A 19,577-nucleotide genomic window follows, 5' to 3' on the forward strand; every position below is an offset into this window, starting at 1 on the left:
TAAATGATTCAATATGGATGTTCTGCCTGATTTCACCAAATTTATATTTTTTCTTCCCAATTAGTTCTTTTTGAATGGAGTAAGAAATTAGACCTCGTAGCTTTGAACATTTTATTTTCTGTGTTGTACAATAGAAATTTTTAGAAATTTCTGTCCCAGGAACATTTCAAATACTAACTGTGAAGGGATTAAGTTACCCTTCTCAGAATGAGAAACAAAAAGAATTAAGGTAATGGTGGCGTTGGGGGGGGGAGCTGTGGTTTTTTTTTGGTATAATGCAAATCCTTGAAGGAACTGCAAAAAGGATAGATCTCTCCTGGGTTTGATTCCCATGGAAATACAGCTTACAATTGTATTTGCTTTTCTTCCTCAACTTTTTTTATCACTGCTAAAATTTACCAGAACATAGGAAATACTGGTTAGTCCTTCTGTAGTCATTGAGTGAACCTGCTCAGAACTCGTGGGTGGTTAAGAAGAATACACAGCTGTGATCCTTGAGCCTGTCAGATAATGAAAAATTCTTCCTTTTTTCTTGCCATCATTCACAACATTTGGCATACCTAAAATGTTTCACCTGACTTTAAAGCATCACTTTCTAGCATGAAGCTTTTATGATAGTGGTTATCAGCCCAAAAGGACAAAGCTCTGTTCAGCTTTCCCAGTGCTTCATCTTCTCAGGGCATCTCCCTCTGTGAGCAGATGTGCTGGCTCACACCAAGTGTCCATCTCAGTACCATGTCTGAGCAGTGTGGCCAACAACAGGAATAGGAAGAGTAAAACTGGAGTAACTGTGGTGCTTTCCCAGGCCTCTTTCATTTTCAGTCCAGGGCCCTTTGTGGTTTGGTTGTTGGTTAATCCTGGTCAGCCTTTTGCATGCCCCACTTGATTTTGTAGATCTCCGTTGCACCCTTGGAACATCTGAAGGCTTCTTGTGCTTGTGTTCCTTCGATCATCTTTGCTCTCAGTTTTTTTCTAGTTCCGTTTCGTTTGAGAGCAGAGCACAGCAGCACATAGTTCCCAAGATGTGGGTGAACCAGTGATTTGTGCAGAGGCATAGCAGTGCTTTTGCTTTTATTTTCTTGAGTTCCTTTCCAAATATTTCTGAAGACATAAAAGGCAGTGCTTCTTTTTTGAAGTACATAAAATTTGAATTTGAAATGCGTTACTTAGTAATCTATGTTGCAGTCAGATTTGTTCGTGAACGTCTGTTCCACGTTAAGGCCGTTACCCTACCTCCCACCCCCAAGTTTAAAACTAGTTTCAAGATTCTTAAACTAATTCTTAAACATTATTTTGCAGGTTTGCAAAGGTGCAGATCAGTGTATCTGCTCCTATTATACCCTTCCGAGAGACGATAACAAGACCTCCCAAAGTCGATATGGTGAATGAAGAAATAGGAAAACAGCAGAAAGTTGCTGTCATACACCAAACAAAAGAGGACCCAAATAAAATTCCTGAAGGAATTCAGGTTGATTCAGATGGTCTTGTTACAATTAATACTCCAAATAAACAAGCTACTCTCAGTGTAAGAGCAATGCCACTTCCTGAGGAGGTCACTCGACTTCTTGAAGAAAACTGTGACTTAATTCGAACTATGGAGCAACTCAACACATCTCTGAATGAAGATAAAAAAACACATGAGATAAATCAGAAGACTCTTGATAGAATCAAAGAATTCAAACAGAAGTTGGAGAAAAGTCTTCAGGGGAGGAAGTGGAGAAATGCTGTTGATCAGATCTGGTCATTTGGACCACGGAAATGTGGGCCTAATATTTTATTACATAATTTCGGGAGTTATAAGAGGTCTGTGTGGCAGTGCCTTGGGAACTCTGTGAAAGAAGTAGGTAAATACAGAGACTTTGACAACAGCATAGTGAGTGGATTTCAGCTGGCTACACTTTCAGGTCCCATGTGTGAAGAGCCTCTCATGGGTGTTTGTTTCACAGTGGAAAAATGGGAAATAAATAAAGCTGGAGATGCACTGTCAAATAGCAGTCAGGATTCAGGGGAAATTGATACCACAGAACATGAGCAAAATGAAGATAATACTCCAGCAAGCAGTTGCACTGACGAAGGTCCCAGTGCAGATGAACACCAGGACAAGAACCAAAGTGGTACAGACTCACCTGAGAAAATGAGTAAACACAAAGGAGAATTATTACTTCCAGATTGTTACGGCCCTTTCTCGGGCCAGCTGATTGCCACCATGAAGGAAGCCTGTCGTTATGCTTTGCAAGCAAAACCACAGAGACTCATGGCAGCAATGTACACGTGTGAAATCATGGCTACTGCAGAAGTTTTAGGTAAGACCGGGACAATAAACCTTTGCCAAGAATTTCCTTTCTGATTTCCTAGATGAGGTTTTATAAATGAGACTGGATCAGAAGGTGTAAGTTCATTAAAGGTTTTGTCAGGAGTCTTACATAGTTCTCCAGTAGGATTTATACTATTCTGAAGGAGAATTTCGCATTCTTCTTGCTTATCTGAGCCATAGGCATAAATAGCAATGCTACACCTTTTTGAAGTGCGAGATACAAAATGTTGCCTTCTGAGGAAGTTTTTGTAAGACCAGCTTCAGTAACCATGAATATCAATACTGTGCCTCATAATTAAGCCCTAGTTCCATGAAGAGATGGGAAACCTGTCCTGTTTGTAAAGGGCGTGCAGGATTTTAGCAAATGCTGTATCAAGGTATTTTAGTACAATAGTACAGAAATAAAATCAGGAAAAGGAAAATTAAATTATTGTTGCAATCCAATTGGTAATTTTGTGTTTTTAAGTAGCATCTGTATCTTTCTGGTATGCAAGTTGGCTCAACCCAGTGCATGCCAAATGGTGTCATCTATATTACCTTACCACTTACACCTACTTAAACTTGTTTTTATGAACTACTTATGACACCACTTCAGTGTGTTTGTTCTTGGAGTTTTCCATGGAAGTTGCTTGCATGCTGAATCTGATCCAATGCACCAAGATTTTCTTTAAAACTAACTTCCAGTGCATTTAAACTATCATCAGTTTTACTTTGACTGCACTATCCATGACAAAAATTACAGTATATCCCACGTACAATAATTATTTGGTTGCTGTAAAAAAATCTCAGCTGCTGTACACACAAACATAATGATAGCAGTCCAAAGACCAAAAATTACATTTGTGTGTAATGAAAAGAAAATGCCTTTGAGTGAGCAACTGTTTTGTGCAGATGCATGATCCTGTTCTTTGCTGGAGGTACCCTGTAGTAGGCCTGGTTAAGGGTGTGCTGCCATAAGCTTATTGGCACATTACCCTCAACATCACCTACTCTGACATGGAACTTGGGCATTTCAAACTCTTTTCTGATGTGCAGGATTACTAATAGCTGTCAAAACTGGACTTTGTACTGTTCCATGTTGCTGTTCCAGAAGCACATTGACACAGTACTTCTGAGTCTCTTCATCAAGCTATAAGCAAGATACCATTTTTTAAACCTCAAAAACACTGTATAAATTGCTGTTTTTCAAAATACTACCCAAAAAGCATGATTGTTTACAGTGAAGTAATAAACATGCATTGGCTCATTAATTGTGCCATAAACCCAAATGGAAACATGGCTTTCTAATGTGTATATATATATATATATTTAATGAGTGTAATGTAGGACTCAGACATGCAAGCAAATTAGTCCAGTCTGATGAATGTGAATTGTGTTGTAATAGCCATGGACACGCACTTAGTTCATTACAAATTCGTGGGTTTAATTTTTATTGTGGAAACTTAAGCTAATAAATTGCATCCTCATTAGGAGAAGTGAAAAGCAGGCCTTCTATCCAGTCAGGCTTAGCAGTTGACATGTGTCAAACCACTGGCTTTTATATCTTTATTCATTCCTTTGGCATTCAGGGCATACATTGATACCCTGTGAAGTTTAATATATCTCCATATTGATCTGCTTGTTTCTAAGATGTTAGCTTCTGGGAAAGTGAGGTCATCTGTGTTCTCAGAATATAAAGCTTTGTCCATCAGACTTTTCTGACAATGAAAATAAACTGAACTGAGGCAGAGGAGAGGAACAAAGAGAGTGGAACACAGTGTTTTTAAGTGTACAAGTTTTCTTGTGTGTTTATTATCTTGATCAACACATATATTTTTTCGTTTTTGTCTGTAAAATACTTCTAAAAACATACTCTAAAGTCAAACATGGTCATTTTCACAGCTACTTTCATGACATATATGCTGTATTTCAATAGATTGAATACTAACTTGGAAAAGAAAATTGAAATTATCCATGACTGACTTAAGACTGAATTTATTAACAAACCAATTGAACTCATTAAACATGACAAATATGTAGTATTTCAGATAAACTAGTTTTTTGTGATTAGAATAGCACTGGACTATCTGGGACAAGTACCATGTAGGGATATGGTGATCCAAGCAAATTTCTAACAGTAGCTAGGATACAATTCCTAAAACACAATAATATTTCTTAGTAATGATTCTCAAATATTTGGTTGTAAGAAAAAAAGCAAGCTAGGCACATACTCTGCCAAAGTGCCTTTTTAAAAGAGTATATACAGTCATGTGATTGTGTGAAATGGACCTAGATGGATTCATACAGCTCTAGTAATGTATTAAATGTTACTCAGATGGTTCTGCACATTGTATGGCAGAATGTGTCCTTTGCTTGAATTTACTGTGTCCTACTTAATTGATTGGCTTACAACAAAGAATTTTAGCCAAAAATTACGTGTTTTACTTCAAGCTGAAACTTCCTGCACAAATATTGGTGTGTTTCTCTTTGTGATGCAGGATATGGATATGTTGGTAAGCTGATCAGAACTGTGTCTCTGCAGGTCGTGTGTATGCTGTGCTGTCCAAAAGGGAAGGCAGAGTGCTACAAGAGGAGATGAAAGAGGGGACGGACGTGTTTATTATTAAGGCAGTCCTGCCAGTAGCAGAAAGCTTTGGCTTTGCTGATGAAATCAGGAAGAGAACCAGTGGCCTGGCCAGTCCACAGCTGGTGTTCAGCCACTGGGAGGTAAAAATATCCATTCACTCCATCTGTTTTGGTGATCTATTTCCTGTAGATGTGGCAGACTGGAATAATAAGCAAAAAAGGTTAAGTTTTGGTCAAGACATTTGATTAATTCCTTTTTGAAGTGAGGAAAAAAGTAGCCTTATATTATTTCTTACTGTAGATACACTGTTCAGAAATGTGTTTATATTTTGTTTAGATGGGATGCTTTTTTATTTCAACAGAAAGTAAATCTTTCATAAATGAAGCTGATTCTTTATAAATGTGTTTTCCTGAATTTATATTCCCTTTTTGGTGAGTTCTCTGGTAAACTTGTTTGGAGAATGGGAAAAAAACCAAAGCCACAAAACAGCCCCAACCTACCACTAACAGAAGATAAATGTATCAGTAAATCTAATGCACATGAAAGTTAACCTCTTAAGGTCTAGCAGGCACTTGTCCTCCCATATTCCAAGCCAACATAAATTTTCATGCTTAAAAGGCAAATGGAATAGATTTCCTTCTTTCAAAATTAAGTCTGTTGATAGTAAGCAGAGGTGTCCTCAAAATCATTCCCTTTGATAATTTTTGTCACTTAAAGAATGAAGAGTTGAATGTGAAGGTGTAAAGGAGATAGCAAGTGGGAAAGCTGATAAAAGGAGTGTTATCAGCTGAGAGTGCAGTGTAGTTTGTTCCTATGATGTGGAGAGTAGATCTTCAGGGAGAAAAAGAGGAGGCTGTAAATCAGAGCTCCTTGTTCAAGACAAACACACCTGCATTGTTGGGCTCCTCGGAAGACTCCCCTGAAAAAGCTAAAAATGGCTTCAAGGGCAAAAGTCAGTGGGTATAAATATTTCACCTTAAATTTTTAAAGTAACTTCAAAATCTAGGTTTTTCTGGGTTTGGTTGGGGGTGTTTGTTTGTTTGTTTGTTTTGGTCAGGTGTTCCTTTATTTGGTGTTAAAAAACAATAGAAACTCTGTAAATGGATGAAAAAATGTTTGTTTGTTTGACTGATCTTCTGATCTATTTTGTCACCTCAAATGTCAAGTCTCTGAGAACAACCAACTGTAGATTTTTGAGGTCAGTCACACTCCCTGCAGTTGCCAGCTATGGACTGCTTGCCACTGTTTCTCTGAAGTATGTGCTGTTTTTTCACATGGTGTGGATTCTTCATCCACAGCTAAGTTGTCCTCCTAGGTAGTATCTGTAAAATACTCCACTAACATTATTTCTTTGTTAGTAATTGTGGTAACTGCCTCAGGAATTTTATGTGGATGGTAATGGAAAAAGAGGACATCTGCAGACTGGCCACGTGCTAACAAAAGGGTTGGGAAGAGTATTTGACATAGTACTTGAAACAGTGCACTTGGAAAAGTACATTATGTCTTGCTTGGCAGTGGGACCTTACTGGTGTTAGTAAGTGCAGGCACCAAGGACTTAGCTCTCCTCCCTCAATATTGACTCATTTCATCTCTTGTAACTAAGTCCAACTTCACGCAGAACCACAAATGCAATAGCAAAAAAAAAAAAAAGGACAACCTTCTACAGATGGTGTACACACAGAAAAATTGATAAACTGCATCTTTTGAGTATGGGGATCCTGGTTAGAGCCAGTTACAGATCAGGAACCTCAAACCACTGGGTGCTGGCAGTACTGTGTACAGAAACCTTGACAGTTTTGGACGTTCTCCTCTGAAGTGCAGCTGGTGAGGTTTTGCGGCTTAACTGGTCTTTTGTCTGAATGGCCTCTGACATCAGTGCCCTAAAGGAATATGACATCAATTCCAGCTAACCATCTTTTTGTGCCAGTTTCTTTAGGATTTGTAGCTCCTGTGCTCCAGCACTAAGCAAAATTGTGAACCCTGTGGCTCTCAAGCCTCCCCTTCTGTCCCCAACCCTTGGCATGTACGTTCGCTCTCAGATGTTACAAATTCCACGTAAGAAAATGTTCACACATAATTATAGACATGCATAGGACAGGGAGATTTGAACAATTGGCAGGATTTTGTAAAATTGACCCCCGGGAGAGATTATAATTGCAGCTTGTATGTTAAATGTATTGGTAGTAGGAAAAATTATTGTGTAAGCCAGTCACCTTTCCACCTGGGGAATCTGTCACTGGGGGAGGGTTGGGTTTGTTTGTCTCCATGAAAGCCATGCCACATATTTTTGTGATAAAATAAGCCTTTTCTAAGCTACTAGTAATGTTATCTCTGTGCAGTGATGGCAGAAGGAGTGCATGTTACTCTCACACCATCAACAGAATTGCTAAATAAATACAATTTTCAGAATTTCTAGTGTTAGTATGACAGAGAAGCCATGAGAAATGGTTTGTGTCTCAGCTCCTGTTTGTTCTCTTTGAATTCTGCACAGAGTTGCATCAGGTGATGGGCATGACTTTGACACTGTCACTTTACTGATGAATTATGGTGTATGTACCTACATGATAAAACACCAGCATTTTATTTGAATCCCTATTATTTAATGCATCATTGTGTAGGGTAATAGGATGTGAACTTTGTGTAATCTTAAACTATTTTTTCCTTAGTGTTAAAAAGTGGAAGAAAGTGCAGTAGCTACTTGGTTTTGTTCTGCATTTCCTGTGCTACCGAGTGTGTGGCTGCTGCTTTAATTGCACACTCTCCAAACCCTTCCATGGCGTGCTGAATGAACTCTGTGCTGCTGGTGTTTTCTCAGTGTGCTCTGCTCATTAGCTGAGTACCTGGGACTTGCATTTGTCTACACAGATTCCTTCTAATGTGTTGTTAACCCCATTTTACACAAAGTGAAATAGAAACTTTGGGGGGTTTTTAAACTTAAAAACGCTTAATCTCATGGAAATCACGTGCATAGGGCGTGTTTAAACAATTGAGGTTTGAGTTCACTCTTTCATTATATTTCATTACCATGATTTGTAGACTCTAAACACAGGAAGGTCAATGATAGAGCCCACATTTAAATGAAGCCATTTTGGTCTCTGTGGAAATGATACTGCTTTTTTTTTTCCCCTATTCGGTTAATGAATGTATTTTGTGTAGTTCAGATTGCTCCAACCCCAAGGGATAGAGCAATATGTATATTGAGGTCTGTCTTGTCAGATACTCCTTTTTTATTAATTTCTTCTGGCATGCTTGTGCAATTTATTCCTGCCTGTGAAGGACAGCACCAAGTAACCATTAGTGGGAGCTTTCAGTTTAGTCCCAGCTAAATAAACTAATTTTAAAAGGTAGGCAAAGGTTATGTGTGTTGGGCTTACTTGGCAGTAATTTCTTAGATTATACTGAAATCTTTCTTATTAAATCGTTAGTTTAAAGTACTTAACTTTGGGATAATTATGAACTAGTTGTATGTTTTTAAACTTTCAATTAATAATACACCTTCGGCTAATGTATGCTTTTGTTTGAGCCTGTTTCCTTTGTTCTCCATTCTTTGCAGTTAGATCTTTTACTCAGTCATGTTATTTTATCTTAATCATAGGGGTTTTGAACAAGAAGGTATTTGTGATTGCACAATCCTTAGAATAATGGAACGTTCATCCCATTTGGGAAATCTGTGTTGTACGTAAAGAAATAATGCAAGTGGCTCTATTCAGATGCTGATTGAATTTTCAGCAGGAATTGTCAAAGACATCTACTAGTTGTAAAGTTGTGAAATGTGTAGTATTCCTGTTAAATCACATCTTTGAAAGTGCGTGAAGATTGCCTATTAAGCACACTTTTATTCTTGAGAGAGCATGAGTGAACTGTAAACACATTTAATCAGAATTCTTTTTCATTATCCCTTCTAAGTAGAATAGTGCCTAGAACGTGCCTCAGGGCTCTGGAGAAAGGCAAGAGAGGGACTGTGTGTAATAATTGCTAGGAATATGAGGCTTCTGAATGTGTAAGTTTTATATTCTGAATTTTAATTCATGCCTTTCGAATTGTAAGTCATTTTACAGCTCAGAATATGGGGCTTAATATAGAAGTTGCTGGATGAGATTGTTAGGCTTGCATTAAACAGGAAGCAGGCTGAGGTAAGGAGAGAGAATCTATTCTTGAACTGTAACTTTACATACATTATTGCACCAGTGACAGTTTAGGCACATAAATGAATTCCAGGAGTAACCTGGAACCTTTCAAATATGAAAAGCTCATTGTTTTGGCAAGGACATCTGAAGCTAATTGAAACAGTAAATACAAGTGGTAGGGGTGTGGCTTTAATTCTCTTTCTTAATACATGTTTCTTAAGTAATAGGAAAAAATGCAGCAGTAGAGCCACACGTCTCCTTCTTTTATTTCCAGTTACCAGATTCCTCTTTGCAGCTGAAGTCAAGGCTAAAGCTTAGCTGTAACTGTTTGAGACACAAACAAGGATGATGCTCCTGAGCCAAAATAAACTTGTATGAGTTTATTTTATAACTAACTGTGTAAACGTTCTTTATTACAATATTTCTTGGAAGACGAGTTCTTGTATCTAACCGTTTTAAGGCTTTGGCTCTCCCCGTTATATATTGTGAGTGGAAGCTCTGAATTATGGGATGCTGTTTGATTTTCGATGCTATTCCTTTCGCTTGCAGGGTATCTACACACCCAATACATTCATGTAAGGTTTTCTGTTCTGGAGGCACACTGCCAGTGCCCAAGTGGCCTCAAATTTGGTTGTGCTTAGTGCAGAACCACTTGTGCAGCATTACCCAGCATATTACCTATGGTTTTCTTGAAAAACAGCAGGTAACTATTCACATACACCTCTGCAAGGTTCTGCTATTTTACCTGAAGGTGAGTTTACCCTAAAACTTTTTGTTTCTCAGGGCCACTTCAGACATCTCAGACGTGCATATCCACTGTACTTTTTAAAGTTGCGCAGTCTGCGTTTATGTCATTGTCATTACTAGGTGGTGGACACCACTTGAACTGTAAATGCTCTTGAAATATCTTTCTACCATCAAGTTTTCAAAGGTGGAAAGGATTCTGATCCACTGGAGCTTGTATTATCTTCAAAATCGTGCATAATAATTCTTTCGATTTTTTTTAAACTTTTTTATTTTTCAACAAAAGAAAGAACTTCTGGCATGTTTTTCCTGGCGTGCTGACAGCTGCTGGTGGTAGTGCCCAGTCACACTGAATTTAGTGTTTCTTGGGATTTCTTATTAAGCAGTTCACAAAGTCCATAATGTTGCTTGCTGGTTGTAAAATCTCCGTCAGACAGTGTAAGATTGCTCTTTCTATTCATGGTCCGGCATTTTCCACATTGATGATATTTGGCTCAAAAGAAATTTTCTGTCTTCATCAGACAGTAAGGACCAGTAGGGGAAGTGCTACTAGGAACATGGCTGTGTTCCCAAATCTGCCTGACCTTTTGGATGAACCAGGCAGATCCCTTCTGTTTGCTTTTGATGCTTCTCTCAACCTTGTTTTGCATAATTAGGCTGCCTTAGGCAGAAACTGTTTCTTACCATCATTTTGTGAAATACACTAGACAATGGGACCAGGATCACTATTGGAGCCATCTGGGTGACACTGAAATGCAAATAATAAATCATCCTCAAATTAAGGCTTAAAATTCCAAGTCCTCTTGAATTGCAAGTGGTCTGCTCTAACTCATGTCTTACTAAAAAGCTTGATTAGCTTACATAATCATTTGCAGGATTAGTACACACTCTGTCATCTATCAGTATTAACACAGTATGCTCATAGTATTTCTGTTTTTATTGATTATTATTACAGGTATTCAGATTATGTCTCTCATAAAGGTACAAGCATTTACAGCTTGAATAATTAATGTGTAGTTGTTGGGCTAAAAGAGAGTGACATCTGTTTTGCCTGTGCTCTTCTGCATGCTCTTACTAAACAAGTCTTATGAGACTTCATTGTTTGGGTGTGTTGGTTTGAATAGTTGTTACATTTAATGAAATATCTTGCTTTAGAATGGTTTCTTCTTCTAGAGAATACCCTTCACTTGCAATATTTGAAGTAATCTATTCGCTTCTTTTGAAACACCTAATCCCAGCTGACTACATTATAAACAGTGTTTTACTTATACCTAGAGTGGGCTCATAGTTCTGCAGTGAGTGATGGGACACACTCCATGTATTTTTATTTTTCTTTTAAGCATAATGGAATTCTATGGGTGTGCTTATAGTCATACTTTAAACAAATTATATCACCCAAGACTTCTAGAAAGTAAATCAACGAAGATTAATTTAAAATGTTCCTTAATTTCAATGTTCCTTTAATAGGAACATTTCCATCACTTAGGCATTGTGTTTGCAATAACAAATTTAAGAACTGTATCAGCTGCTGTGCACTGATTCACTTTCCTATGTCGCATTTTATATGGCCTCATTTAAAGAAAACGCTTGTTTTCTAATAGAATAAATGCTGGTCCAGTGACCCGCTGCACAGATCTTGATTTATAGTTCACTTTTTAAAAGAAATGTCTTTCAGAAGAGCCTTGCAGATATATAGGAATACTTGGTTGTGTTAAGGAGGAAGCACTTAGTCGTGTACACTTGGAGGAGTAATTGTGTGGGGGCTGGGCTGTTTGCAGTTAAGGCTGCTGTTGTCCCTATCAGAGAATTCTGGAGTTGAGTAATAAATAAGCATAGGCCACTGGCTAGTTCATACTGTTACACAGAAAAATTCCCAAGTCCTAGAAAAGTTCCTGGAGAAAAGGTGTGCTGAGTTTTCCAGGTATCAAGTCACACACAGTATGGTGGTGTTTTAAAATGTACTTTATCATAATGCTAACAATACCATAATATTGTTGGCTTTATGGAGTCTTACTTCTAATATTGGTGCCTCTTGATATCTTCTGTCTGATACAAAGTTTGGGACATAAAGATTGGCTGTGGTTTTAGTTGGTTTTATTTTCTTGTCCCCCCTGCTCAGTGGTGCCCAGACACACACAACACACAGGCAGAGAGAGAGAGGCAGACTTTTGATAGAAGGTTAACTGAATTGCTTCAGTCACTTAAAGATCTTTCATCTGTGGAAGGCATATTATTTTGAATGTCCAGTTCTCTTTTGATTGAAGTTTGTTTAGGAATGTAACTTTTTGAAAAAGTGTTTTCAAGATGCTATCATGTTTCTGATTTTAAGAGGAGTCTTAGGCTATAAGTTTTAGTTTTGTACTGAAAAATTAGTATATGGAAACATTTAAATATTTTTAAATTAAAAGTGGCATGCAACATAGAATAAATAATATTTCTGGGTGTCTTCTGCTTTGATTCTGTGGATCTTTCAGGATCCACTGTAAGTGCCTTTGTGAAATAATTATACCATCTTCCAGGAGGAATGGTCCATTTAGAATCTAATTCATCACTGAGGGCTTTGTCCAGACAAAAACTCACTTTCGGTTACAAATTCCAGAACCATCCCTATGTGGTTCCCATGAATACAAACAATAGCTCAGGACCTAAAAAGCTTCTTAGCTGATTCCAGGAAACCCAGAGCCACCATTCTGACAGTTCCCATTGTAAGGAAATTGATGACAATGCTTTGGGACCGTTCTCCCTTTGCTTGCTTGGACTGTATTAACAGAGCATGGGGAATGATGGGTGCCACCTGCTATAAGCATTTGCCTTCATTCATTGTATATGGTACAAGTAAAGAGGAACAGTCTAGTTTGTGCCTTTGCCTTCACTCACAGAATCAGAACTTTCAAAAAAGAAAAACTTCCTACTTTTTTGTTTGGGTCACTGTGTCAGTAACACCCCTGTGTGTTGTAATAGGGTTACAGTCACTTCTTAAAGGAGATGCACAGATGATGTTCCAGCTGGCTCAGAAGATGCAGCTTCCTCTTTCCCATTGCTTACCACGGCGTGGTAACACAGTGTGCTGATTAATTCATCCTTTGTTGTCTATCTGCACCATTTAGGTAGGTGTGGTCCTCTAAATTTTCTGATGCCACCAGATCTTGCTCTAGAAGCAGTGTGTAGTGGCTGAATTATTTAAACAGGTTGAGAAGCCAAGCTAGCTCCTCAGGTAGTTCTTTGAAACCTAACTAACCTCTTTACAGCACTGCTCTGCATCGTGTAGCAGTACAAGGTTCACTCAGGACTCTGTAACCCTGTGCTGCAATGGGTTCACCTTTGCTGGCTAATAAATACTAAATAGCGCATACTTTTAAACCTGCTGTTATGCTGGCTTTCCTGAGACCTGTTGAAGCATAAAGAATTCTTGTCAGTGGAAGAAATATCCAGAGCAAAACTTCAGTAGAGCAAGTCTTTCATGGATTATTGAAAGAACCAGTCTGTCAAACCTGGGGATTTTCTTAAACATCCATCACTACAGTATCTAAATATTTACAGGTAGATTAGATCTGTTAAGTTCAATTTTGTATACTTTTGGACTCCTCTGTTATATTCATTCTTCAAGAACCGCTGTCTCACTGCTTCTCTCTGGGCATAATTTCTGGGTGTTACATCTCTTGCCAGTGTAAAAAAAAAATGTCATCAAAGGGCATAGTAACAGTCTTTAACTTAGCAGTTTATAGCTGTATAACCTCCCTCAGCAGCATAGTCTGAAGCAGTGAGCATGAATCACCTTTTCTTCTTCATGTGTTCTTGGACTTGGAAATTTTTGTTTGTCCTTTTGTTTGTCTGCTCTTCAGGCAGATCATGAAAGGGGAAGTCCCTGGTAGCTTTACATCATTAAGGTGTTCAGGACGAGCATCACTGCAACTTCATCAAGTCAACGTGCAATCTTCACTGCCCTTTTTCTGTACTTCTAGAGCATAAAATAATGGTAAAACTATCAAACTCTTACAGAGTGGGGACCATTCTTTTTTTGTTGATGTAAGTTGTCAAGGAATCACCTCTAAGTTTCTGTACATTGATTATAAGGCCCTAAGCAAGGCATCAGACTGGGTATGACTCTTCTTCAAGCAGATTCTTCTGTGGTTAGATAGTCCTTACGTTTATGGTAAAAATAAACACAGAAGAATTTGGAGAGCTGAGTTTCAGACTGTTTATTTCTGAGTTCTGCTTGCTTTTGGTTTTCAGCCAGGCAACCCTGTGCATAGTCATTTCCTATGTAAATAACTGAGATTGGCTGTCACTTTCAGCACGAGTAATACCCACTTAATTTAACAAGACTATGCATGTGCTTAACTGTAGCAAACTAGAACTATTTTGTTGGTTTAGTTTTACATCCCATTTTTGCAAGATTGAACCTGCAGTGTTGCCTAGTCCAAACTAAACTGCCATGGTCATTTTCCTAACTCCCCGTGAAGTGTAATTGTGTGGTTGTGTTAGGAGTTATTTAAGATGAGGTATTAAATTAGGACTCCACAATTGTCGATGTTTCTGGGGAAAATTGTCCATCTTCAGTCATGATTTTTTTAATTCCTCTTCTTGCTACTTTGTGTAACTTGAGCTTTAGGAAATTCTGCTTAGGTTGAAGTACCATATGGCAATTGAAAGGATTTGTCAGAAAAAAAAGTTTGTAACGGTCGAAGAAGTTTATAACAGCAAGGTAAAATTGGCAATTTAGGGAAATTTGTTCTCTCCTTGTCAGTTATGAGTGCTAGTGCTAATATTTCAGAAATTACTCTAGAGTAATACACTCAGTTGTTATAACTATCATGATTCTTGCAGTAACTAATACTTGTCTGTACTGCTTTTTCCATCAGGATTTTGTTTAAGAAATGAATACTGTATAAAATATATGACCTGTAACTGCATCTTGTGAGGAAATCTGCAATCAAGTAAAATAAGTATTTCTGAAATTTTCAGTAGAACCCACGTAACACAATATGTTCAATTTCTTCCCTTCCTAATGTTCATATTTTGGTTCTTTGTAATACTCTGTTGTCCCAGAAGTGTGGGGTATATGGATGAGCTGGGAATAAAGGCATGTCCAGTTATTCTCTGATCATGTTTGATCTGAAATCTGTTTTAGAGGAGGACTAAAAAGCTGCAAAAAAGCTCTGCTAAATGTGTTAGAACCAGAAACAGGGATTTTTAAACCATCTGTCCAGCTCTGAATTGGGATTGGAAAACATAGGGCACAGAAATGAGCAGAAAACTTCACTTCTGATAAATTCTAATAAAATTGTAGTGAAATAATACTCTAAATAAGGAGTTCCTTCTTGAAAATTGACAATTATTTGACATTATTTGGTGCTGTTTGCTGATGGGCAATTAAAATTGCTTTTAAAAAAACCTATGAAGCTGAATTTGAAAAGTTATTGTGGGCTTCTTAGGACAAGAGCTGCAGAGTGTGTCTTAACTCTTGTTTTCTGCTTCAGTAGCTGATTGCAGGCTTTCCAGACAACTTGGTCTGCTCTACTTTCATTTCTCTATTCCAGCAGTTGATTACTTGAAATATGCTGATAAACTTTTGTACTACTTCACTCTTTTTTTTTTTTTTTCCTTTGTTTGTTTCTTTCTGTAGATCATTTCAAGTGACCCGTTCTGGGTGCCAACGACTGAGGAGGAATATTTGCACTTTGGGGAGAAGGCAGACTCGGAGAACCAGGCCCGCAAGTACATGAATGCAGTGAGAAAGAGAAAGGGGCTGTATGTGGAAGAAAAAATTGTGGAGCACGCTGAGAAGCAAAGAACTCTCAGCAGAAATAAGTAGCTGTGTCTGCCTCCTTTCTCTCCTGACTCAGCTAAGTGCGGGTGGAGGATTTTATATGCAGCAGATGCAAAATTTCGTCTGGACTTTGTTCTTTGATACCATTTTTCTTACATGCTTTGTCTGTGGCTTATGTTTTAATAAACTCAAGCCTTTCCAACTTTTGTACAGAGAAAATAGCTTATTTATTGAAATAAAATGGAGGCGTATTCATTGCAATTTGTCTCAATTTTTAAAATTTAATGCCCTATTGAACGTCCTGTCACAAGGATTAGGAACTCCTAATTCACTTTGTTTTCTTTCTGATTTGTCACATGTAGTTACAGTAAGAGCTGGTTAGCTAGCTTCCTGCAAATAAACCATGCACTGAATTTAGCTCTTTAATGGTTTTGACTGATTTTTAATTAATTTCATGGTTTTGACTGATTTTTAATTAATTTCTAGAATGTATTTGTTTCTTACCCACACTTTCCATAGTTACCTATATGCAAATAGAGGTAAGCCTATTAGGAATTTCTAAACTATTTGTTTTACTCCATTCCTCATGTAAGCAGTTATCTAAAGCAGTAGTATGTCTTCTTTAATTCCGAGGGCAAAAATAGCATGTGTGGAAGACTGAGCACTGCAAAAAAACGAGCAAAATTTGTCTTTTTTTCTCTCCTTAGAACCCACCTCATTATAAAGTTCAGTTTCCGCAGACTGGGTGAGGGGAGTGAGTATCTCCAATATAAATGAAAAACTGGACCTCCATTTTCTTCCCATACTTTATGCAGGAAGTAAAGTACATTGTACTTGAAAACCCTGGAGGTAAAACAGCGCTCTTGATTAGAGAGGGCTTCCTCAAATATATCTGTCTGAAACGTTTCTTCATTTTTAAACCTAGTGCCAGACAAGTGCCTTTTACAGATGGGACTAGAAGCTTGCAGGTCTGCTTAAAACCTCCCACAGTGTGACTTGGCAGTAGAACTCAAACTGGGAACTCAAGTGACTTTTCTCCTGGCCCTGATCGTATCAACCTAAATTCTTTAGGCAAGCTGTCTGATAGTTTTGCTTCTTCTATTAGGGTTTCTCCTTCCTAACTTCAGTTTGGTTCAGAATGCTGTGTAAACTTTTCTGTGCTTCTTCCTAGTGTCCTTTGGAAGCAGAAGCAGAAGAGCATGCGGAGGAGAGGATGTGAATGAGCTGGATTATTTTGTCAGCAGCATTTTTTTTAATGCGTAGTTTGAATTCTCACATAGCTTCTGATTCATTTTGGTTCTTGTTCATACCAGACTGCCTGTGAAAACCCAAGAGTTGAAACTAGGCAAGAGAGTGTAGTTTTCTTTGTTGCATCATGTATAGGATAGGGACAGGCAGGAAAACAGGGATAAGGGCTTTTTAGTACCTGTTAAATGTTGGCACATAGTCCTTTGGTATTCATGAAATGTTTTGAAGTTGGTCCTTGGAGTAGAATCTCTTATTTTAAACCATATATGGATATGTTGGGATAATGATAAAAAGTGTGTACTTCTCTTATTGTGCTATTCTTCACCGCTTTGCAGTTTTACTCCTCAAATTTGCAGTAGCTGTGATGTGCTGCTTCAGTGCAGCCCTGAGAAGGAAAATACTTACAGTGCTAATGTGAGTTGTCTGTGTAGGCCTCGTTGATCTTACTGGTGTTGAGACAAATAGTTTATGTGCAAGATAAAATATTTACATGTAAATACCAGTTTGATTTAGCAGCGTGTCTGAAGTTTGGTCTCTTACCTACTTGATGTGGCTTAGTCATATCCTCTGTTGTGAGCGCGTGCTTTTTGATTTGCTTTGTGCTACTTTGGATCTACTCAAAAGCAGATAAGATAAAAATTAATATTTATTTTTATAGCATCTATTAATAAACTGAAAAGGTTGGGGGGCATTGTTTTTTTACAGCTGTATCATTCCATGGTTATAAAACTCCTGCAAAGCGTGACTAACAGGAGGAAAAAATAGATACCATGAAATAGTGTGGTTTGGGCTGTTTGACAGAGATTTTTGTATTTCAACAGATGCTGTTTTCCTACAGAAGCTTTATTATTTATTTATTTATTGTTAATTTATCCTTTCTTCCCCTCATCTCCCCTCCTTCATTTCCTGTTTTACCAAAGATCCAACTGTGTAACACCCCACTGATTCTTTAGAGGAATATTTTTATTATCATCTTACTTCTTTTTACTGAAACAGCTTATCATTGTAAAGACTTGCTGATTCTGGAATTTGACCAAAAAAAAAAAAAAAAAAGAAATGCAAAATTCAGTAGTGTTTTCCTGTTAGCATTTTTCATGGCCTTGTAAAAGCCTTGTCCTTCACCCTTACAAAGTGACATGTCTCACTGTTCTCCAGTGAGGTATCTGGATGCATTTTTTTTCCCCCACAAAAGCTGCTGGTATAAAAGGGTAGCAATAAAAGCAATAAATAATAATTTGCCCAGGCAGCAAAAATAAAACTTTAGTCAGAAGCCCTGCATTTCCTACCTGCTCACACAGGTTTGCTACCCCCTGAGGAGGAGGGGAATTCAGTACTGTTCCAGCATTTTTTTTGTGACCTGGCCACAGAGCCCAGCTAAAATCTGCATCTTCTCAGGTGCAGTTACAAACGGGAGGCAGATTGATCATCATCATCACCAGTTCAGTGCTGGCTTTTTCCTATCTGTGGAGAGCACTTTCCAGAATTTTTCATATGGTTCTTTTACATTGTAATAAGTAAGGTAATGAATAAATCACTGTTGTATCGTTGCTTTCTGAATTATTTATGCCAGTGTGAACTGCTACCCTGGAATATTTTGTCTTTTTTTTTGCTATGGCAGAGGCCTCAGAGTTAGAGACAAGCCTTAAGAAACTTCTGGGTTTTAGTGATGATTCCATGACAGTTATATGTTTCATTGTCCCCTTTGCCATATTGTAATTCTGGATTATAACTTGCTTAAAATAGAAGAAAAAGCCTACAGTGTTAACCTAAAAAGGTGGCTGTGGAGTAAGCAACAGGCTTTTCAGAGGGGTAGTACAAAATGATCCCTGGCCTTTTCAACTCAGTATGATGTTTTTATGGCACTTGGAAAAGAGAACATCCAGCAGTCTTTTCATTGTAGGATTCAAGAAAATAGTTTGAAGTGGCCATCATGCAAGGCTGCCTAAATGCTGTCTTTGTGGACCCATAAGAAGGTTGATTATGAGGAGGAGGCAGATTTAATTATGCTTAAAAAGGCCTTGACAAAGTCCATGACAGCTTCAGGAATCCTAATCCTTTGGTGCATCTGAAGGCAGTGTAACTTTTTGGCTAGACTTACCTCCTGAGTACTCTGAGATAGTGTTCCTGCTTTGTTCAAAGGGGAGGATGCAAAGTCAAGGTTGTTCATGTGGGAGTAGAGACTGAGATGACAAAAATCCCTCAAGAAATATTTACGGCAGGACCGAAACAGCCTTTAAGCAGGGGTTTTTGGTTGCCTCTAATACATGTGAGAGACTGTAAGTCCTGGGGTTTCTTCTTAAATCTTTCTAAGGCTCCTTTAAATGATGATTTTATAACAATCAACCTGATTTCAAAGGCTGGTTCGTTTGCTAGGGGATACAGATACATCAAAAGCCAACTGGGTGCTGAAATACAGTAGCAGGCATGCTATGGAGCATTTTCTGCCTTTCATCTCTTGTCATGGTAGCATTTACCTTTAGATGAAGAGCAAGGCTTCAGTAGGAAAACCTGGCATTGCTTCTGTGAGTGACTGACAGAAGGAGCTGTGTAAGCGGCAGCTGAAGCTGCGCTTCCCCTGGAGACTCGGCACAGAATGTTCATGACAAGTGCTGCTACCACTGCTCTGAGGATTGAAAGCTGATCCTATTTATGAATCCATGTCTTCTCCTTGTAATGTTGCTGTCTTGCAGTATGAACAGCTTAGGAAGGTTATTTTAAATTAACCTTCCTGTGTTAAAACAATGTCTAGTCTGTTCCTATCACATCCAACATTGTAAGCATCAAGGCCAGCGAGTAGTTCCACTGCAG

The 19,577-nt window shown here is 38.1% G+C and overlaps 1 protein-coding gene across 2 annotated transcripts in view; it reads left to right on the forward strand.

Annotated features, from left to right (window-relative positions):
* Nucleotides 1–15,938, forward strand: part of EFL1 (elongation factor like GTPase 1) — a 65,121-nt gene extending 49,183 nt beyond the window's left edge. Inside the window, exons 18-20 of one of the 2 annotated variants that reach the window (XM_042039308.1) lie at nucleotides 1,300–2,303; nucleotides 4,836–5,020; nucleotides 15,378–15,938. In XM_042039308.1, coding sequence (XP_041895242.1) covers nucleotides 1,300–2,303; nucleotides 4,836–5,020; nucleotides 15,378–15,566 — 1,378 coding nt within the window. In that variant the 3' untranslated portion in view covers nucleotides 15,567–15,938. The remainder of the gene's footprint in view (nucleotides 1–1,299; nucleotides 2,304–4,835; nucleotides 5,021–15,377) is intronic. The other variant, XM_042039309.1, reaches the window with a different exon arrangement.
* The last annotated feature ends 3,639 nt before the right edge of the window (nucleotides 15,939–19,577 follow it).

This window comes from Corvus kubaryi, unplaced genomic scaffold, assembly GCF_017639235.1.
Source record: "Corvus kubaryi isolate FWS band 111438036 unplaced genomic scaffold, C.kubaryi_AGA036_p1.0 37394, whole genome shotgun sequence".
Taxonomy (NCBI): domain Eukaryota; kingdom Metazoa; phylum Chordata; class Aves; order Passeriformes; family Corvidae; genus Corvus; species Corvus kubaryi.